This window comes from Aethina tumida, chromosome 4 (genome assembly GCF_024364675.1).
Source record: "Aethina tumida isolate Nest 87 chromosome 4, icAetTumi1.1, whole genome shotgun sequence".
In the NCBI taxonomy this organism is placed as follows: domain Eukaryota; kingdom Metazoa; phylum Arthropoda; class Insecta; order Coleoptera; family Nitidulidae; genus Aethina; species Aethina tumida.
The window spans coordinates 18,356,443-18,371,684 of NC_065438.1; the positions used below are offsets into that span (position 1 = coordinate 18,356,443).

A 15,242-nucleotide genomic window follows, 5' to 3' on the forward strand; every position below is an offset into this window, starting at 1 on the left:
GTCAAAATATATTTGTGACAAAACATAACCTGTAATTTTTAACCTATAAGTTTTCAAAATTATAATGGCTCGCGAACATTTTGCCGTAAACTGGAAGGATCACATGGACCACCTAAAAGTGAGCATGGATCAAATGTTGCAGTGCGAGGAGTTTACGGACGTAACCGTTTTCGTCGATGGCAAAGTGATTAGAGCCCATAAAATGATTTTGGGCGCCTGCAGTTTGTATTTTAATAATGTTTTCAAACAAATAAAACATGAGAATCCCGTTGTTATTATCAAGGGCATTGAGTATTCGGTTTTGATAGATATCTTCAGGTTCATGTACCAAGGACAGGTGAGCATTGATAGTGAGATGTTCGAAAGCTTTATAGAAGCAGCCAAGACTTTGCAAGTTTGTGGGTTAACTGGTGATGATATAGAGGAAGACTTTAGTGTGTCTGAGAAAGTTGAAACGATAAATGTAGAGAACAATAAGAGGAGTTTGGAAGAAGATGAGTCAGACATTAATCAAAAACAAAAGGCATACTGTCCTGAATTGAAAAATGAACCTATTGTTCTTTTAGAAGATATTTTAGATGAAGTACTGATTGATGAAGATAAATTGGAGGAAAATCAAATGGATACAAGTATAATTATTATGTAATTAAAATTAATTATATTAAATGGCATATTTTTAGCTCCAGTCTCAAAAAATCTGGCACAGATCTCAAAACTAGGTTTGTATATATTTAAAGCTAGCAATGTTAAGAGGTGAATTATAAATTTTACAGATGAAACAAGTGGTAATGATAAATCCCACTGTAAAGATCATGGAGATTATAAATGTAAAATATGTGGGAAAAAGTATAGATTAAAGGATTCCCTATATAAACATTTAGGAATGCACAATGGTACCACAACATGTTCAATTTGCAATAAAATTTTGTCTAGGAAAACACATCTTCAAAGACATATGATAGTGGCACATGGTCACAAACGAGAAAAGGATAAAAAAACATAATTTCCTTATTTAGCATGTATCTTATAAAGTGTACAAATTCAGACTTAAAATTTTTAATTTTGTTTGTTGATTGTTATAATAAAATGTTTGTGTTTGTGTCTTTTTTACAATATACTTATTTAAAATTTATTTAGTTCCCTAAATTATGGTTTTAGTATCACAGGAATATACAATAATATACTAATTTAAATAAACACTAATTGCATTATTTCTAGCAAAGCCCAAATTCCACTTCTGGCTGCATATGATTTTATTTTGGCACTTCTTTCTTTTTCTATTTTTTCTTGGTTAACCTTTTTTGGCTTCTCAGATTCAACTTCAAACTGTTCCACATTTACTTGGGCTGTTTCCTCAGATTCATTTGGTAGATCATATATATCTAAAGTAAAATAACTTTCCTCAAATGAAGGATGTCCATAAATGCCAACAGTTACAGGCTTTTCAAAGCTAAAAAACAATATTCAGAAGAGTGAAATATAACTTTGTTACCATTACTCTTTAGGTATTTCCACTATGTCAATACCGCAAGTTGCAGAATGCAGATCATACATCTCAGGTTCATAAGTAACAGTTGATTTTTGTGACACATAAATGTCAGCATCTCCTTCCCTGAAGCAATTAGATTGTGGTGTTTATAGCTTAATAACCTTCTTGAATAAAACTTACAGTGACTTTAGTATAAGTAAAATTGCATTAGGTGATTTAAGTTTATAGTACGTAAAATTTTCCCTGCCAACAATTCCTTCTCTTCTATGTAAAAGCGTGAGATCCGTACATGCACAGTAAATTAAATTCAATAATATAAACAAAATAATCTTTATTAGAATTTTTTTTGCCATTTTGAGGTTAACGTAACTTTGACAGGAAAAAAGGCGGGAATACAAAACGTAGAACATTTTCAAACGGAGGAATTTTAACATTAATTTATTTAAACATGTTTTTTAGCTTATTGTTACATGGTCTTAAACGACTAGTCACTTATATTATTGTTTATTTGACTTAGATTTATAGATCAGTATTTTATGTAATCTTTCCATCCTATTTACAATGATTAGTAACTATTACATTTATTAGGTAACAAAATAGTTAATCTGGTGATTGATGATACTGAACGTCTTATCGCTATTACTACTAATAGGTAATAACATCACAGTGGTTACTTAAATTATTTTTCAGTAAACATACAGTCCTTTCTTAAAATTAAACTAGTAATAGTATGGCTTCCATAGGTAGTGTTCAGCTCTAGTATTTACACGAAGAGATACTTATATAATATAATATTTATCGACAAACGTAGGCTAAGATTGTGACAATCACAAGCCAACTTGTGGCACTTATCGCTGAGCTTCCACCACCATCCCTTCCTCTCAGTTCCCCATCCACCAAAGGTCCAGCTTCCAATTCCTTGATACAAATATCTCCGCAATCTTCACCCTCACATATGTCACACAATGTCGATCTTGGTCCTCTATAAAAGACTCTCGCTCTTCGAGCTAAAAAACAATTATCATTAATCATCAAGTAACAAATTGGTCAAGTAATTGAACATACAACTGTCGTAGTAGTCATAAACAACAACTGGAACGGGCTTCTGTTTGGCCACTTTATGGGTTCTAAAGGCTGAAACGGTGGGACAATACTCCAGTCTAGTAATGTTGTTGAAATAAAGAATTATTTTGGTCAGGTCGTCCTTGGTTTCCACTTTTTGTACGTTCTGAGACACTTCTAAACTGGGCAAAGCATCAATGTCGGCCGTAAAACCTGAAGGCAAAGTCACCTCCATAACAGCCATGTTGCTTTCCGCACTTTCACTCAGATTCTTCGAAACGAACCTACAACTAAAAATGTGGCACACCATTTACAAATAGGCTGAAAGACTTACGCTGTGCAAATCGAGACTTGTAAGTGGTGACGGTTTGAGTTCTTGTCCACTTGTGGATCCAAGGTGAACATTGGCCAAGGACCGGTTACATTCATGTTGTATTTGTAAGAGACTCTGAATATTCCCAAGCCACTTCCAGAGGCCGTCACATTGATAACTCTAGCTTCTTTACGAATCTACAAGTCAAACATTGTAACACTCTCTAGATTATTTAGTTATTAACACTTACTGGCATTGTCTGAAGAATCATGGCGCTTTGCCTATTAATATTGAACTTGTTTGACTCCTGTTTCTTATAAGTAAAGTCGATTTGCATGTTGGTATTGATCGACAACTTCGTCACCAGTTTGTACAATGCTTGCAAGCCCACTACAGTGTCGTGCGAACTAGCAAAGCCACCCATGCTGTTTTGTTGGTCCAGCAACCAATTCAGCACAGGCGTGGCATCATCGAGCAAATTAGCTTCGATGAAAGTCAGCAGAGCGTACGCAGTAGTCTCAATGTCGACAGATCTGGGGAGCTTAGTCCAAGGATTTTTGGTTTCATTGATCGGCGTATCAATAGCCCACCATTTTTTACCATCCTTTGACTTAGACCTAGCATCCAGGAGGTTAAATGCACTTTGTTTGGACGTATGTTTCGCCAGTTGTAAAGCATAACTGCACAGCGCAATCGTGTAAGTCGATTCTCCTTCGTCTATGTTCCTCGCGATGTAATCCAAGCCTTTGTTTATCGTGTTGGTGTATTTTCCCGAAGATCCCACCTGGTTTTCGATAAACGCGATTGTTACAAAGGCGGTCAAAGCCAAACTGTTGCCATTACGACTTTCCATTTGGCTGTAGATCACCGCTCCTGTTTCCACGAAGCTACCGTTTTTCCCTTGGATATCCATCAGCCAGTCTAGCGCTCTGTCAATAATGCGCTGATCTACAAATATGAAAGGTTTCGCCTGTTTAAATGCCAAAGCTGTGTAGGCAGTCAACCTGAAACAACGTCTCTTAGTACCTAACATTAATTAAATTATTAGATTTGCTTACCAGACATTGCTGGCGTCATCTCTGGAGCCAAACGGACTGAAAGAGCCATCTGATCTTTTAAAAGAAAGCTGCTTCTGATACGTTGTTTCCAAAATACTTATAGCTTCATCTTGAATTGTCGGTGTAAGTTGTCTGGTGCTCTTCAAATACTGGAGCACAATTAAGTTGGGCATGAACTGGGCTAAGCTTTGTTCACCACATCCAGTTGGCAAACGAATCATTTGTTCCAAATTGACTAGAGTTGGTCCTAACAAGTCAGCAACAGCAGAAACTTTTATATCTTCAGACCCTTCCACCACATTTTTGGGTATGTCTATCGTTATGTTCTTTTTGAAATCTCCGGATTGGCGCAAGTCAACCAGTAGAGTTTTTGTGTAGTACTCTGGTTCACCTTCCGTCTAAAATGTAACTATTTAGTTATTTATTATTATTACCATTTGCAATTCTTACCGTTACTAATAGATTCTTCATGGCCACGTCTTGATTTCTGGGACTATTAGCTGTGACTTTAACTTCAATTAAACCTTGCTTCAAGGGGGTTATCATGAAAGAGACGGAAGCACCGTTGTTCTTCTTAACACTAATTTTTTTCCTTCTGTACAGCTCGATTTCTAAAATACTATTTATAGAACCTTCATTGATAACGGTTAATATCACTTACTCTTGGTGGCGTTCACATCATTGGACACTTCAGCGAACTCAAATTTTTGTTCAGGATTATGAAGGGTGACATCCACATTAATGTCTTGGCCCATGTGGTTGTAAACAACAACGGGAACCGCCAAAATTTCTCCACGCTGTACCGAATGAGGCAAGTCTAAACTCACCACAAATGATTTCGATACCTTCAATTTTTTGGGATTCGTAATTAATCCTAAACCATGTAAGGGGTCCAAAGAGAACCCGGTAATTGTCCAAGTATTCAATGTGTTGGGAATTCTTCTACGAATCGATGTCTTCCCTTCATAACCAGAAGAGAAGTTGTTGAAAAGCCAGGTGTTGGCAATTGCGTGAGTTAGGTACACTTTAGGTTTATTCCAGACTGGTTTTGGAATTCTGCTAAAAGCGTATGGCCCTGCTAGAGGTGGCCTTGTAACTGAATGTACGGGTAGGACGAAACCTCTGTCCGGTTTAATTGTTGACGGGCCATAAAATACTGGTCTCAGGTAAATATCTTCGACTAAAAAAGAACAAGGACATTGCACTATGATTAAATAAATAATTCTAGTGGCTTACGAGTCGGACGGTGTCTGTTAACTCTTGTATTGGTTAAGAGATCTGCCCCAGATTCCTAAAATTCAAAGACTGTAATAAATAACGATTTAAATGATCAATCCCCTTACATAAATGGCAGTGTGTGCATTGCTCTCCCCGGGCTTCCACATGAAATGTGTCTTCGCATCTTTGTTGATGAAGGAGTATGGTGTTCCCTTAGCTACGTCATAACGCAGCAATTCCTCGGCGATTTCCTTGTGTGTGAGGTCGTAGCCAGGTTTCAGCAAGCCAACATTTTCATCCACAGCCAACAGACCGATGTAGGAGTTCTGTTGGGCTCTAATGATCATTTCTACGTCCAAATCAGGCTCACTTTCAACCGTGTTGACTTGAATATCAATCTGTAATTGGTCACAATTAAAAATAATTGCTTTGGCATGTTTGTTTGTTACTTACGAAATTTTGGAGCAGCCCATCAATCTCGATGTCCAAAGCGTCAGCTATTAACTCCCCGTCTTGTCTCACGTAGTAAACGATTAAATGTGTGACTGGGACCATGGCATGAGTTGCCGTAAAGTGAAACTTGTATTCTTTGGCGTTGTCTACTTGGAAGGTGTTGGTGATGAGTACATCCCCTCGTCCCATCAACACATAATTGATATACCTCATTGGTTCCGTGCAGTTCACCATTACTTCCACGTCCAGGTTCACGATTGGCCTGTCCGTGTCCAATGTGACTTGTAGGAATGTGTTGCTGAAAGACACGGCTGCAGGAATTGGAGAGATTCGTTCCTTTAAATCTTGATATTCGGCCTAAAATAGTTGATTAGTTAAAAGATTTTTAGATGTTTTTAACTTTACCTCTATCCTAAGGGCCGTTGTGTTTGTCACATTGACAGGAGTGTCATATACTAGTTTGGCTATGCCATTTTTATCTAATTTCACTTTATTAGTTTCGTAAACTTCATCCTGCCTGGAATAACCATGTCTGACTGTTATAGTTTGTTGGTCTGCTCTTAGAGCAGTACCGTCATGATTCATTACTTTAACCTGAAACGTATTCAGTTAGAATTTTACATCAAAAAACATTTTGTAACATTTTACGTATGCGGTGTACTTCAGTCCTGGCTTGAAATAGTCGGCACTCTTAATTAGTTCCATTTTATAGTCGTACTTGTGGATGTGCACTTGCATACTGTTATTTTGTCTTCTGCCAGTCAGAGCTTCTTGAATCGTCACGTCTATAACTACAGTTCGTTCGTATTCGTCATTTAAGTTGAGATCTTTGGCAATATCAAACTGCACGGTGGCGGTACCATCGATTGGAATAACTTTCCTGATTGGATTTTGGAAGATTGGCTGGATGACTCCTGAGTAGATTGTGGGGAAGGCTGTAACGGTTGCTTCCCCTCTAACTTTCTTTCCGTAATTGTATCTGAAATATCAATTTATTATTTTTAAGCTTATGAAGTTGTTAATTTGTTTACTTGGTGTCAATATTGGCCACAATTATGTTCTCCTGGAACGTTATGTGCTTGGGTGCTTTTATGTCAACCACAAACTTGGGCAATATATACTCAGCAACTTCAACGTTCTTGCTGTAAGTTTGCCCGTGGATGGTAACAGAAATGTTCCAGTTCCCCAAAACAGGGCTGTCGCTCAGCTTAACTTCACCGGTGAAGACACCACGGGTGGCCTCCACGTTGGTCCACTCCTTCACCCTGTTCCCCTGCCCGTCCGAGACGTGAATGTGGAGCAGCTCGTTCCTGACCTCGGCGGCCGGCTTGAGATGCGAATTGAGGGCGATGGCTCTGAACAGGATGGTGGTGCCGGGCATGTAAACCGCCCTGTCCGTCTGCACGAACACGGAGTAGCTTTTCTCGACGAATTCCAACGGATAGTCGTCAGTGAATTCGACGCCCCCGGAACCACGCACTTGTAGCGTGTACTCGCCATCCTCCAGGTCGCCCACCTACATCCAAAAAATTTCGATCAATTAAAACATCCAATTAATACTGCGTGCAGGTGTTCGAGAGGTGATCGATTTGTACAAGCTACAACAGCAAGAAAATTGTGGGTTTACCTCAAGTCTGCACACTCGTGAAGTGTACGGTTGGACGACGACTTGGTCCTGGGTCAAGAACGGGGTACCGTTGAAGGACGAACCTTGAAGGACCGCCGTTATTTGGGTGGGTTCAGATGTTGCTTGCACGCTGACGGCGCAGTGGAATTCGCTGTTTGGGCGTATAATCCTGGGACCAAGGACCTGGTAGTATCTGAAAACAATTTAATGAACTTAACTAGTGGTAAAATTGATTTAGAATTTTTATACCAATTATAACTTGAACTAAATTTTCGGTTTTGCCGGAAGTGACATCGACTTTGTTATTTTCAATGGAACACTCTGTTTAGTTTTGGATTTTTCAATTCTACACGTAATTGTAAACAAAATGGCTATAACGACTGTTGGTACAGGTACAGATTTGATGATTTTTTGTACACGCGTTAACCAAGGACTATCCTACAAGGAGCCGTTATTAGTACTTCCAAATTTTATACAGGATGTTCCAAACACGCCTATTATTATACAAATATTGTGCGATGAGATTATGATTATTATTATTTTAGCAAATATGTAAAAATAACGTAACCTTTTCATATGTGTACTGATATAAGTGTGCCCTTTTTAAATTTTTACATATTGATGGTATAACTAAAATGTCTGTAAAACTACCAAATTTGATGCTGAAAACTTCATTATCTGTACACGCATTAACATTAAGGACTATCCTATAAGAAGCCGTTGTTAGTAGTCCTAAATTTTATACAAGATGTTACGGATAGTCCCTATGTTTATACCAATATTTTGAGATGAGATTATGAATATTATTAAAGATTTTAGCAAATATGTAAAAATAACGACGCTCTTATGGGTTTGCGTCACCGACATGCTCATTACTGCGCACGCGCAGTGTGGTGTTCGCCTTAGACACATACAACCCATAATATATTTGAATAATAAACCATATAAACATGCATATAATTGTTGCTCGGAGTGTCAAGAAATGTGAAAACCAGATTGATGTTGTTAATTTTAATTCAAACATTAAGAAATTTCAAATTTTAATACTAAAATATTCACTTCTATCGGCAGTCTCTATAACTGCCAATTTTTTTGTACCAATTTGTCTATACCAATGTTTTGAGATGAGATTATGAGTATTATATTTTCATATGTGTACTGATATAAGTGGGCCTTGATGGCACATTTTTATTTTCAAAAATTTTGACATTTATGGTCTGACTAAACAGTCAGTACACGAGTTAACTAAGAACCATCCTTTAAGGAACCGTTGTTAGTACTCTCATATTATACACGGGGTGTTCCGAACACTTCCTATGTTTATACCAATATTGTGAGATGAGATTATGAATATTGTGGCGCCAAAAGCTTCACTTCGAAGCACAACGGAAGATGGCGTGCATCGTCGACGCAGTAAGCGTCTTGCGTCGCGCGCCACTTGAGCTTAAAGCCACGCCGCGTCCCTTCTTCCCCAAGCTCTCGAAGACGACGGTCGCACCTTTTTTTCTCGCTCACAATTTTGTTGTTTGGCTCAATAAAGAGTTCATTTTTGAGTTAATCGTGCTTTATTTACTAGTTCGCCCTTTCCCTTTTTCCGCATCGAGGGAAAATCGTGTAAACAGTAAAATATTTTTAGAGATTTTACCAAACATGTAAAAATAACGTTTCCTTTTCAGATATGTAATGAAATAAGAGTGTCTTGATGACACTTTTTTTTAAATATTCTGACAGATTGTTGGTGTAAGTAAAATATAATAATACCACCAAATTGATGCTGAAATTTATTGTACACTCATTAATCAACGACCGTCTTATAAGAAATTTTTAGTACTCCCAGGGTGTTCCGAACACTCCCTATGTTTATACCAATATTATGAGATAAGATTATAAATATTATAAATGATTTTACCAAACATGTAAAAATAACGTTTCCTTGAGGGCATTAATCTTGTATCCGACATTTCCGGTATTTTATCCAGGATAAAATGGGGATGCAAATGATAAATTTGGGGATAAAACTGAAATAATAATAATATATAAAAGAGGATAATAATTTAAAATAAATAATAAAATAAATAATTTGCAAATATTTATATAATATGCTTGGAAAATTCTTAAATAACACAAATAATTAAATAAGGAAATTGGAAAAACAATAGACAATATCAAATAGGGAACATTACAAATGTTAATTGCTATACAATAAATAAATACGTCTATTTAACATTGTTCAAGATGGTGTCATATGTGAATATAACTTCAATGAAAAATTGTTTCACCTTGATATTACATAAAAAAGGGACGTTACGTACTGAGAAGCTAAATTAGTACAACTACACAGTTTCAAATCGTCGAAATAAAACTATTAAACTCACTCTAAACCTAGTGTTTATGTTGCATTTTTAAACAGAAAACCGCAGTACTGAATTTGATTTTTGTTTGTTGGTACAAAAATAAATTAAAATATATATTAATTATAATCTAAAACTGCTTTACTAATTTTCCCTTAAATTACTTTTTCACCTTCATAAAAAAACCTAATTGTGAATTCAACCAATCTGACTTTTTTAAATTCTAAACACATAAACGCTGCTCTGGACAGCAACAGATTCACATTTTTTTATCATAAATTCTGAAGACGAGGTCAAAAGTGAGTTTGATCCATCCTCAATTTCCAAAGTTCCAATTTTTTTTCGTCACATAAATTTGTTTGTAGAAATTTGCGGCAGCAAAAAATTGCTTATTATTGTGATGATGATGATAATTTTTTGTTGTTTAGTTATTTAACATTTAATATTTAAAAACGTAAATTCTCTTTTTAATATTTCTATGGAGCTGAAGTATTTAAACATTTAAAACCGGCCTTGGAGTATCGAAGCAACTTCAACATTTGCCCAAGTCACATAAAATTTCGATATTAACACACTAAGATTTTTTAACGATGCTAGATATGTAAATGTCGATTGGCTTCGAATATTGATTAAACAGACGGATCTAAACTGACGGAATACGTTGGTTGATCATTGCAAAAGCCCACAAACAATAAGAACCACATTCTGTTTGTTATACATTTACAGCCTTGCCTTACAACCCACATTTGCCCGTTGTACGCAATCGTTCGATAATATATTTAAGTTTTATGTATTTATTTTAGTTTTTTATGTGTTTATTGTAACACGCTGATGATTTATATTGTTGTTCGCTCCTTCTAATAGTTTTAATGTTGAGGTAAAAACTATTTAAGCAATTTTTGGGAAAGTTTCGGTTATCACATAAATAAACTTTCTTCATACATCACCTGTTAACCATATGTATATTGATGAGCGCCAAAACGTATTTATTAAAATTTCGGGTCCTCTTGGGAATTTAAATTAATTGATTTTAATAAATTACCTAAAAATGGCCCCAAAATTAATTTCGCATAACTTTCTACCCGTTTTGTGAATTTTTACCTTCGTTTTCGTTATTGACTGAGCAAACAAGTTGAGTAACGTTTCGAAATTGTAAAGGAAATATCCAAAACGGTTCGATAACAAACATTTTTCAATGGAACGGACGCCGTTTATGGTAATGATCGGTAGTCAGACCTCTGAGAATCATTAAGACTCTAGTGACGGAATGTACGACGTTTATTCAAGGTTTCTGCATTGTCAAAGGCAATACCTATTCGGTCAAGGTCGAACTAAGTGAGTTTTATATATTAAGTGCAATAAACAACGATGACAAATTGTTTACAAGCGGTGACTTCGATGACTGAACAAACAACAAGCCCAAAAAAATTTTATTTAATTATATAAAGACCACTCAGATTGTTTTTTGCCCATTTCTGTGAAATAAATTCGCAGTTGAACGATCATCGATGACTTCAAAGATCCGAGAATTGGATCAATGAAAGAGTGCCTCACGCTCAGGACAAAAAACTTTAACTCGTCATCGTGGGTGCGACAACTCAACGTTTGAGTAGAGAGTATGCGAAGATATACTACAGAAATGATCCTGTGAAGTATGATCTTAACTTCATCACCCTGTCGGAGGGCTTAAAAGCTACTTCCGCGCACCAACAGCGGTGACTTTTATGCTTTTTACCTATTGTGATAAAATTTAAATAAATTATGCGCAACGTTGGCCTCAAGTACCCAGTGTGTAAACGCACCGAATCTACTTTCACATTCGCAAAATGTACTTAAACGAAGCCACAGGTCAATGAGCCAGCCATGATAACAGATAAGCGAGAAAACGATTGGGTGTAAAATGCGTATATCTCGTTTAAATATGCAAATTCTTTTGTTCGATAGAATAAAAAACGAGAGTTGGTGTCTTGCGGACCCCAAAAACGGTCATGCACAAATAGTAGATACTGGTTCCACTCAACACCCACTCGTATAAGACGTCACTTAACATACCACAGACGTACAGAACATGACATAATGAAACCATTACGTTGTTTGCTATTTTGCACGTGAGTGATTCGAACGCGATGTGAATCATTGAAAAATAGGCTTTTAATTTGTATCAATTGATTGTTGCTTTTTGTGGCAATTTACTATTCACAATGTTATTTGTGTTCTATTATACAGTTATAGACGTATTCAGTTAAGAGAAATTTAAAAGTTCAAAACAATAAAACACAACAAATGTCAAACTAATTTAATATAAAACATGTCGTAATTCACACTTTTGAATTTAATTAAACCAGTTGAACAATGGTGCGAATTTTATCACCATTATTTCCCGCTCCTCGATTCTTATTCGTCGTTCACGTGTATATCCGCTAATTTAATAAACTTGTTCCATTCGGTGGAAAAGTCAACAACAACAACGTGGGTGTTTTTAATCCGGAATTTGAAATCTCCTTTTGATAGTTGATAAATTGATACAATTTCTTTGTGTCGTGACGGTATTAATGAAACCTGCTTGCAAATTAATCTGATATTTGCGGATAAAAACTGTCGCTGCACTTTCTAAATAATTATTTATGAGCCGACAAAAGCGATCTTGTTATTTAAATGTGGCACAATTAAGAGAACTTTCAATTTTCCGATGGCAGAAGTGAATTTACCTGTTCCATGTTATTCAACTAATACCTTGGGTAAAAATGGTAAAATGGTAAATCTCACCCGTGTTGGTGCACTGATGGGACATACATACCCTCCGACAGGGTGATAGAAGTTAAGATCATACTTCACAGGATCATTTCTGTAGTATATCTTCGCATACTCTCTACTCAAACGTAGAGTTGTCGCAACCACGATGACGAGTTGGAGTTTTTTGTCCTGAGCGAGAGGCAGACTTTCATTGATCATTCCACAGATCTTTGAAGTCATCGATGATCGTTCAACTGCGAATTTATTTCTCAGAAATTGGACAAGAAACAATCTGAGTGGTATTTTAAATCAAATGAACATAAGTATGGACTTGCAGGTGTTGGATCCGTTAGCTCCCCACTACCACTGGCTTGTGGAGCGGTACTGAGCCCCAAGACCACGACAAGGTGGATCCGTCCTGGGGATAATACTTTATAGGATCATTTCTGTAATACATTTTCGCATACTCTCTACTCAAACGTAGAGTTGTCGTAACCACGATGACGAGTTTGAGTTTTTTGTTCTGAGCGTGAGGCAGACTTTCATTGATCATTCCAGATCTTTGAAAACTGCCGTTGTACTTTCTAAATAATTATTTATAAAGTGTCATATGCAATCTTGTCATTTAAACGTGACAAAATGAAGAGAACTTTCTTTCAACTTTCAATGAAAATCAATTTGCCTGTAACATGTTTTTTAATTGACTGCATAATTTTAGTAAAAATTGATAAACCTCAACAGTGTTGATGAACTGATAATATATCTTATAAATCCTTCGACAGGGTGATAAAGTTAAGATCATACTTTCACAGTATCATTTCTATAGTACATCTTCGCATACTCTCTACTCAAACGTAGAATTGTTACATTCATAGAATTATTCCGAATAATCAATTTTTTGATGACAAAATTAAATTTGCCTATTTTATTAACTGAAACTTCAGGTAAAAATGGTAAACCTCACTGGCAAACGTAGAGTTGTCGCAACCACGATGACGAGTTGGAGTTTTTTGTCCTGAGCGTGAGGCAGACTTTTTTCATTGATCATTCCATATCTTTGAAGTCATCGATGATCGTTCATCTGCGAATTTATTTCTCAGAAATTGGACAAGAAACAATCTGAGTGGTATTTTAAATCAAATGAACATAAGTATGATTTTTAAATGGCCAAGCTTTACTTTCGGTCATCCAAATTTGTAAACTAACGCAACAGGTGTTTTCTCTTTAATGTAGTTTTCGATAATTGATCATCACCGGACGAGACTCCATTTACGGAAAGTGAAAACTCGAGATCATCGCAACAATCTTCCATCTTACCATAACACCGTCGATAATCATAATTAATTTGATTGTGCAAGAAATTGTTTACATATTTTACGGTTTTTTACAACTGTACCATTATATTCCAACGATAATTAACGGTGAAACAACAACAATCCTTCACCGACCGGCGAAAGTAACGTGTTAAATAAAGCAATTGTTCGCAAAAAAAAACACGCACACACAGGAAACTTCATAACACAGTGTTTGAGATAAGTGCCGGTTTATGTACAAACATGTTGGGCAATGAATATTTATGTGCGGCCGCAGTTTTTTTACAGAAAATTGCGAATAAATCGACTTTCGAAGCGTGTTCCTATCGGGTCCGGAGGAAACATAAATCAATCTCCGTTTTGATTAACTCACACGGTGCCGACCAGTTTCCACCACACGGAGACCCTAATTAATTTTAAGTCCGCACAATTGTTGGTTTATCGACGATATTAATAATTATTGTGTGTTGTAATTGGTAATTGGGTTAGCGTATTTGAATATCTGGTTGTAACGGTTCTTAAGCACCTTGTGCGAAATATTAAGTGTCTTGCACGGAGATATTTGAGCTGATTAGTTACAGTTTCTATGTAAACCGTAACAAAGATCGGGAATCGGAGGTCGTTGAGCTTGTTTATCCATTAAATGATTTTTTGTTTTGTCACTTTTTCAGGTCCACGTTGATAAAAATGCAGAATTAGTGTTTTAATGTCAAACCTGGGAAGTCGCACAGACGACCGGTGTTATTTATAGCGCCAGGTGATGTCAGAACGAAATTCTGCAAAAAAAGATGCCGCATCTCTACGATCTGACCCAGCACAAGGTCAAAAACAAGAATTAATCTAAGATTCCAGTAGTCCTATAAGTCACCGCCTAACTTACTAATTAATTACATTTTTACACGCAGGATGAACAAAATTAAAATTAAATACCATAATTTGGCACATTAAGTTTCAATTTAGTTGGGGCAAGGTCTGAATGTATTTGTGCAAGTATCTAATTAGCAAAACTTAACCAGAACTCGTTTATAAAAAGCCAAACTTAATTTTGTGCAAATGTCAAAGAAATAAACGCATTGAATGTGCCGCATGAGTCAGACTCCGTTTATGCTGCAGTTTATCCTTGGTTGAAGATTTCCTTCCTTTATAACTTCTCCAAACATTATTAACAATCACAATTTAATAATCTTAATTGTGTGAACGTACTTGTACAGCACAATATAAATTCAAATTAAATTTATTAACTTAATTATAAATTCTTACCCCTGACAGTTGACGGAGGCGACCAGAAGGGCGAAAACTGCGAAAACCTCCCCCGAAATCATTTTCTCGCCACAACACATCACCACCCCCCCAAGTCGTAAACCAATAATTGATGACACAAACCGATAAATTTGTAGGCACTAAACCAGATTCGTCGATCGAAATTCGAAAATTTTCGTGGTACTCGCAGGAATCGCGACGTCGATGCGCAGCTGTGGACGCCGGAAAGTACCGCACTCCCGTCCACCTAACCGTGCACTGCACTTGACTGTTGAATCACAAGTTGTGATTCACAACACCGTCTCCCTACCTTGTTCCTCCTGCTACACCGTGCGGTATTACCTTATTTTTTATTTTCGGAATTA

General features: G+C 36.5%; 3 protein-coding genes and 4 non-coding genes across 7 annotated transcripts; 4 read left to right on the plus strand and 3 right to left on the minus strand.

The window, feature by feature from the left end:
* Positions 1-18: 18 nt before the first annotated feature.
* Positions 19-1,132, plus strand: LOC109602012 (protein abrupt). The gene is made up of 3 exons (XM_020018318.2): positions 19-629; positions 681-719; positions 774-1,132. Exons 1-3 carry the CDS (start codon positions 65-67, stop codon positions 1,001-1,003), a joined length of 834 nt encoding a protein of 277 aa, XP_019873877.2. The 5' UTR covers positions 19-64; the 3' UTR covers positions 1,004-1,132.
* On the minus strand, positions 1,041-1,923 carry LOC126265418 (UPF0669 protein C6orf120 homolog). The gene is made up of 3 exons (XM_049966856.1): positions 1,670-1,923; positions 1,499-1,612; positions 1,041-1,450 (listed from the first exon to the last, which is right to left on the minus strand). Exons 1-3 carry the CDS (start codon positions 1,921-1,923, stop codon positions 1,189-1,191), a joined length of 630 nt encoding a protein of 209 aa, XP_049822813.1. The 3' UTR covers positions 1,041-1,188.
* Positions 1,912-15,120, minus strand: LOC109602011 (CD109 antigen-like). The gene is made up of 15 exons (XM_020018317.2): positions 14,878-15,120; positions 7,221-7,413; positions 6,625-7,109; positions 6,242-6,572; positions 5,999-6,187; positions 5,594-5,950; positions 5,266-5,538; positions 5,159-5,213; positions 4,584-5,102; positions 4,373-4,533; positions 3,923-4,320; positions 3,115-3,868; positions 2,886-3,061; positions 2,555-2,835; positions 1,912-2,496 (listed from the first exon to the last, which is right to left on the minus strand). Exons 1-15 carry the CDS (start codon positions 14,955-14,957, stop codon positions 2,285-2,287), a joined length of 4,464 nt encoding a protein of 1,487 aa, XP_019873876.1. The 5' UTR covers positions 14,958-15,120; the 3' UTR covers positions 1,912-2,284.
* LOC126265462 (small nucleolar RNA U3) lies at positions 11,020-11,233 on the minus strand. The gene has a single exon (XR_007547944.1). It is a non-coding gene; the product is annotated as a small nucleolar RNA U3 (small nucleolar RNA).
* Positions 12,392-12,605, plus strand: LOC126265461 (small nucleolar RNA U3). The gene has a single exon (XR_007547943.1). It is a non-coding gene; the product is annotated as a small nucleolar RNA U3 (small nucleolar RNA).
* On the plus strand, positions 12,726-12,926 carry LOC126265464 (small nucleolar RNA U3). Its single transcript, XR_007547947.1, has one exon. It is a non-coding gene; the product is annotated as a small nucleolar RNA U3 (small nucleolar RNA).
* On the plus strand, positions 13,099-13,432 carry LOC126265463 (small nucleolar RNA U3). The gene has a single exon (XR_007547945.1). It is a non-coding gene; the product is annotated as a small nucleolar RNA U3 (small nucleolar RNA).
* Positions 15,121-15,242: the final 122 nt, after the last annotated feature.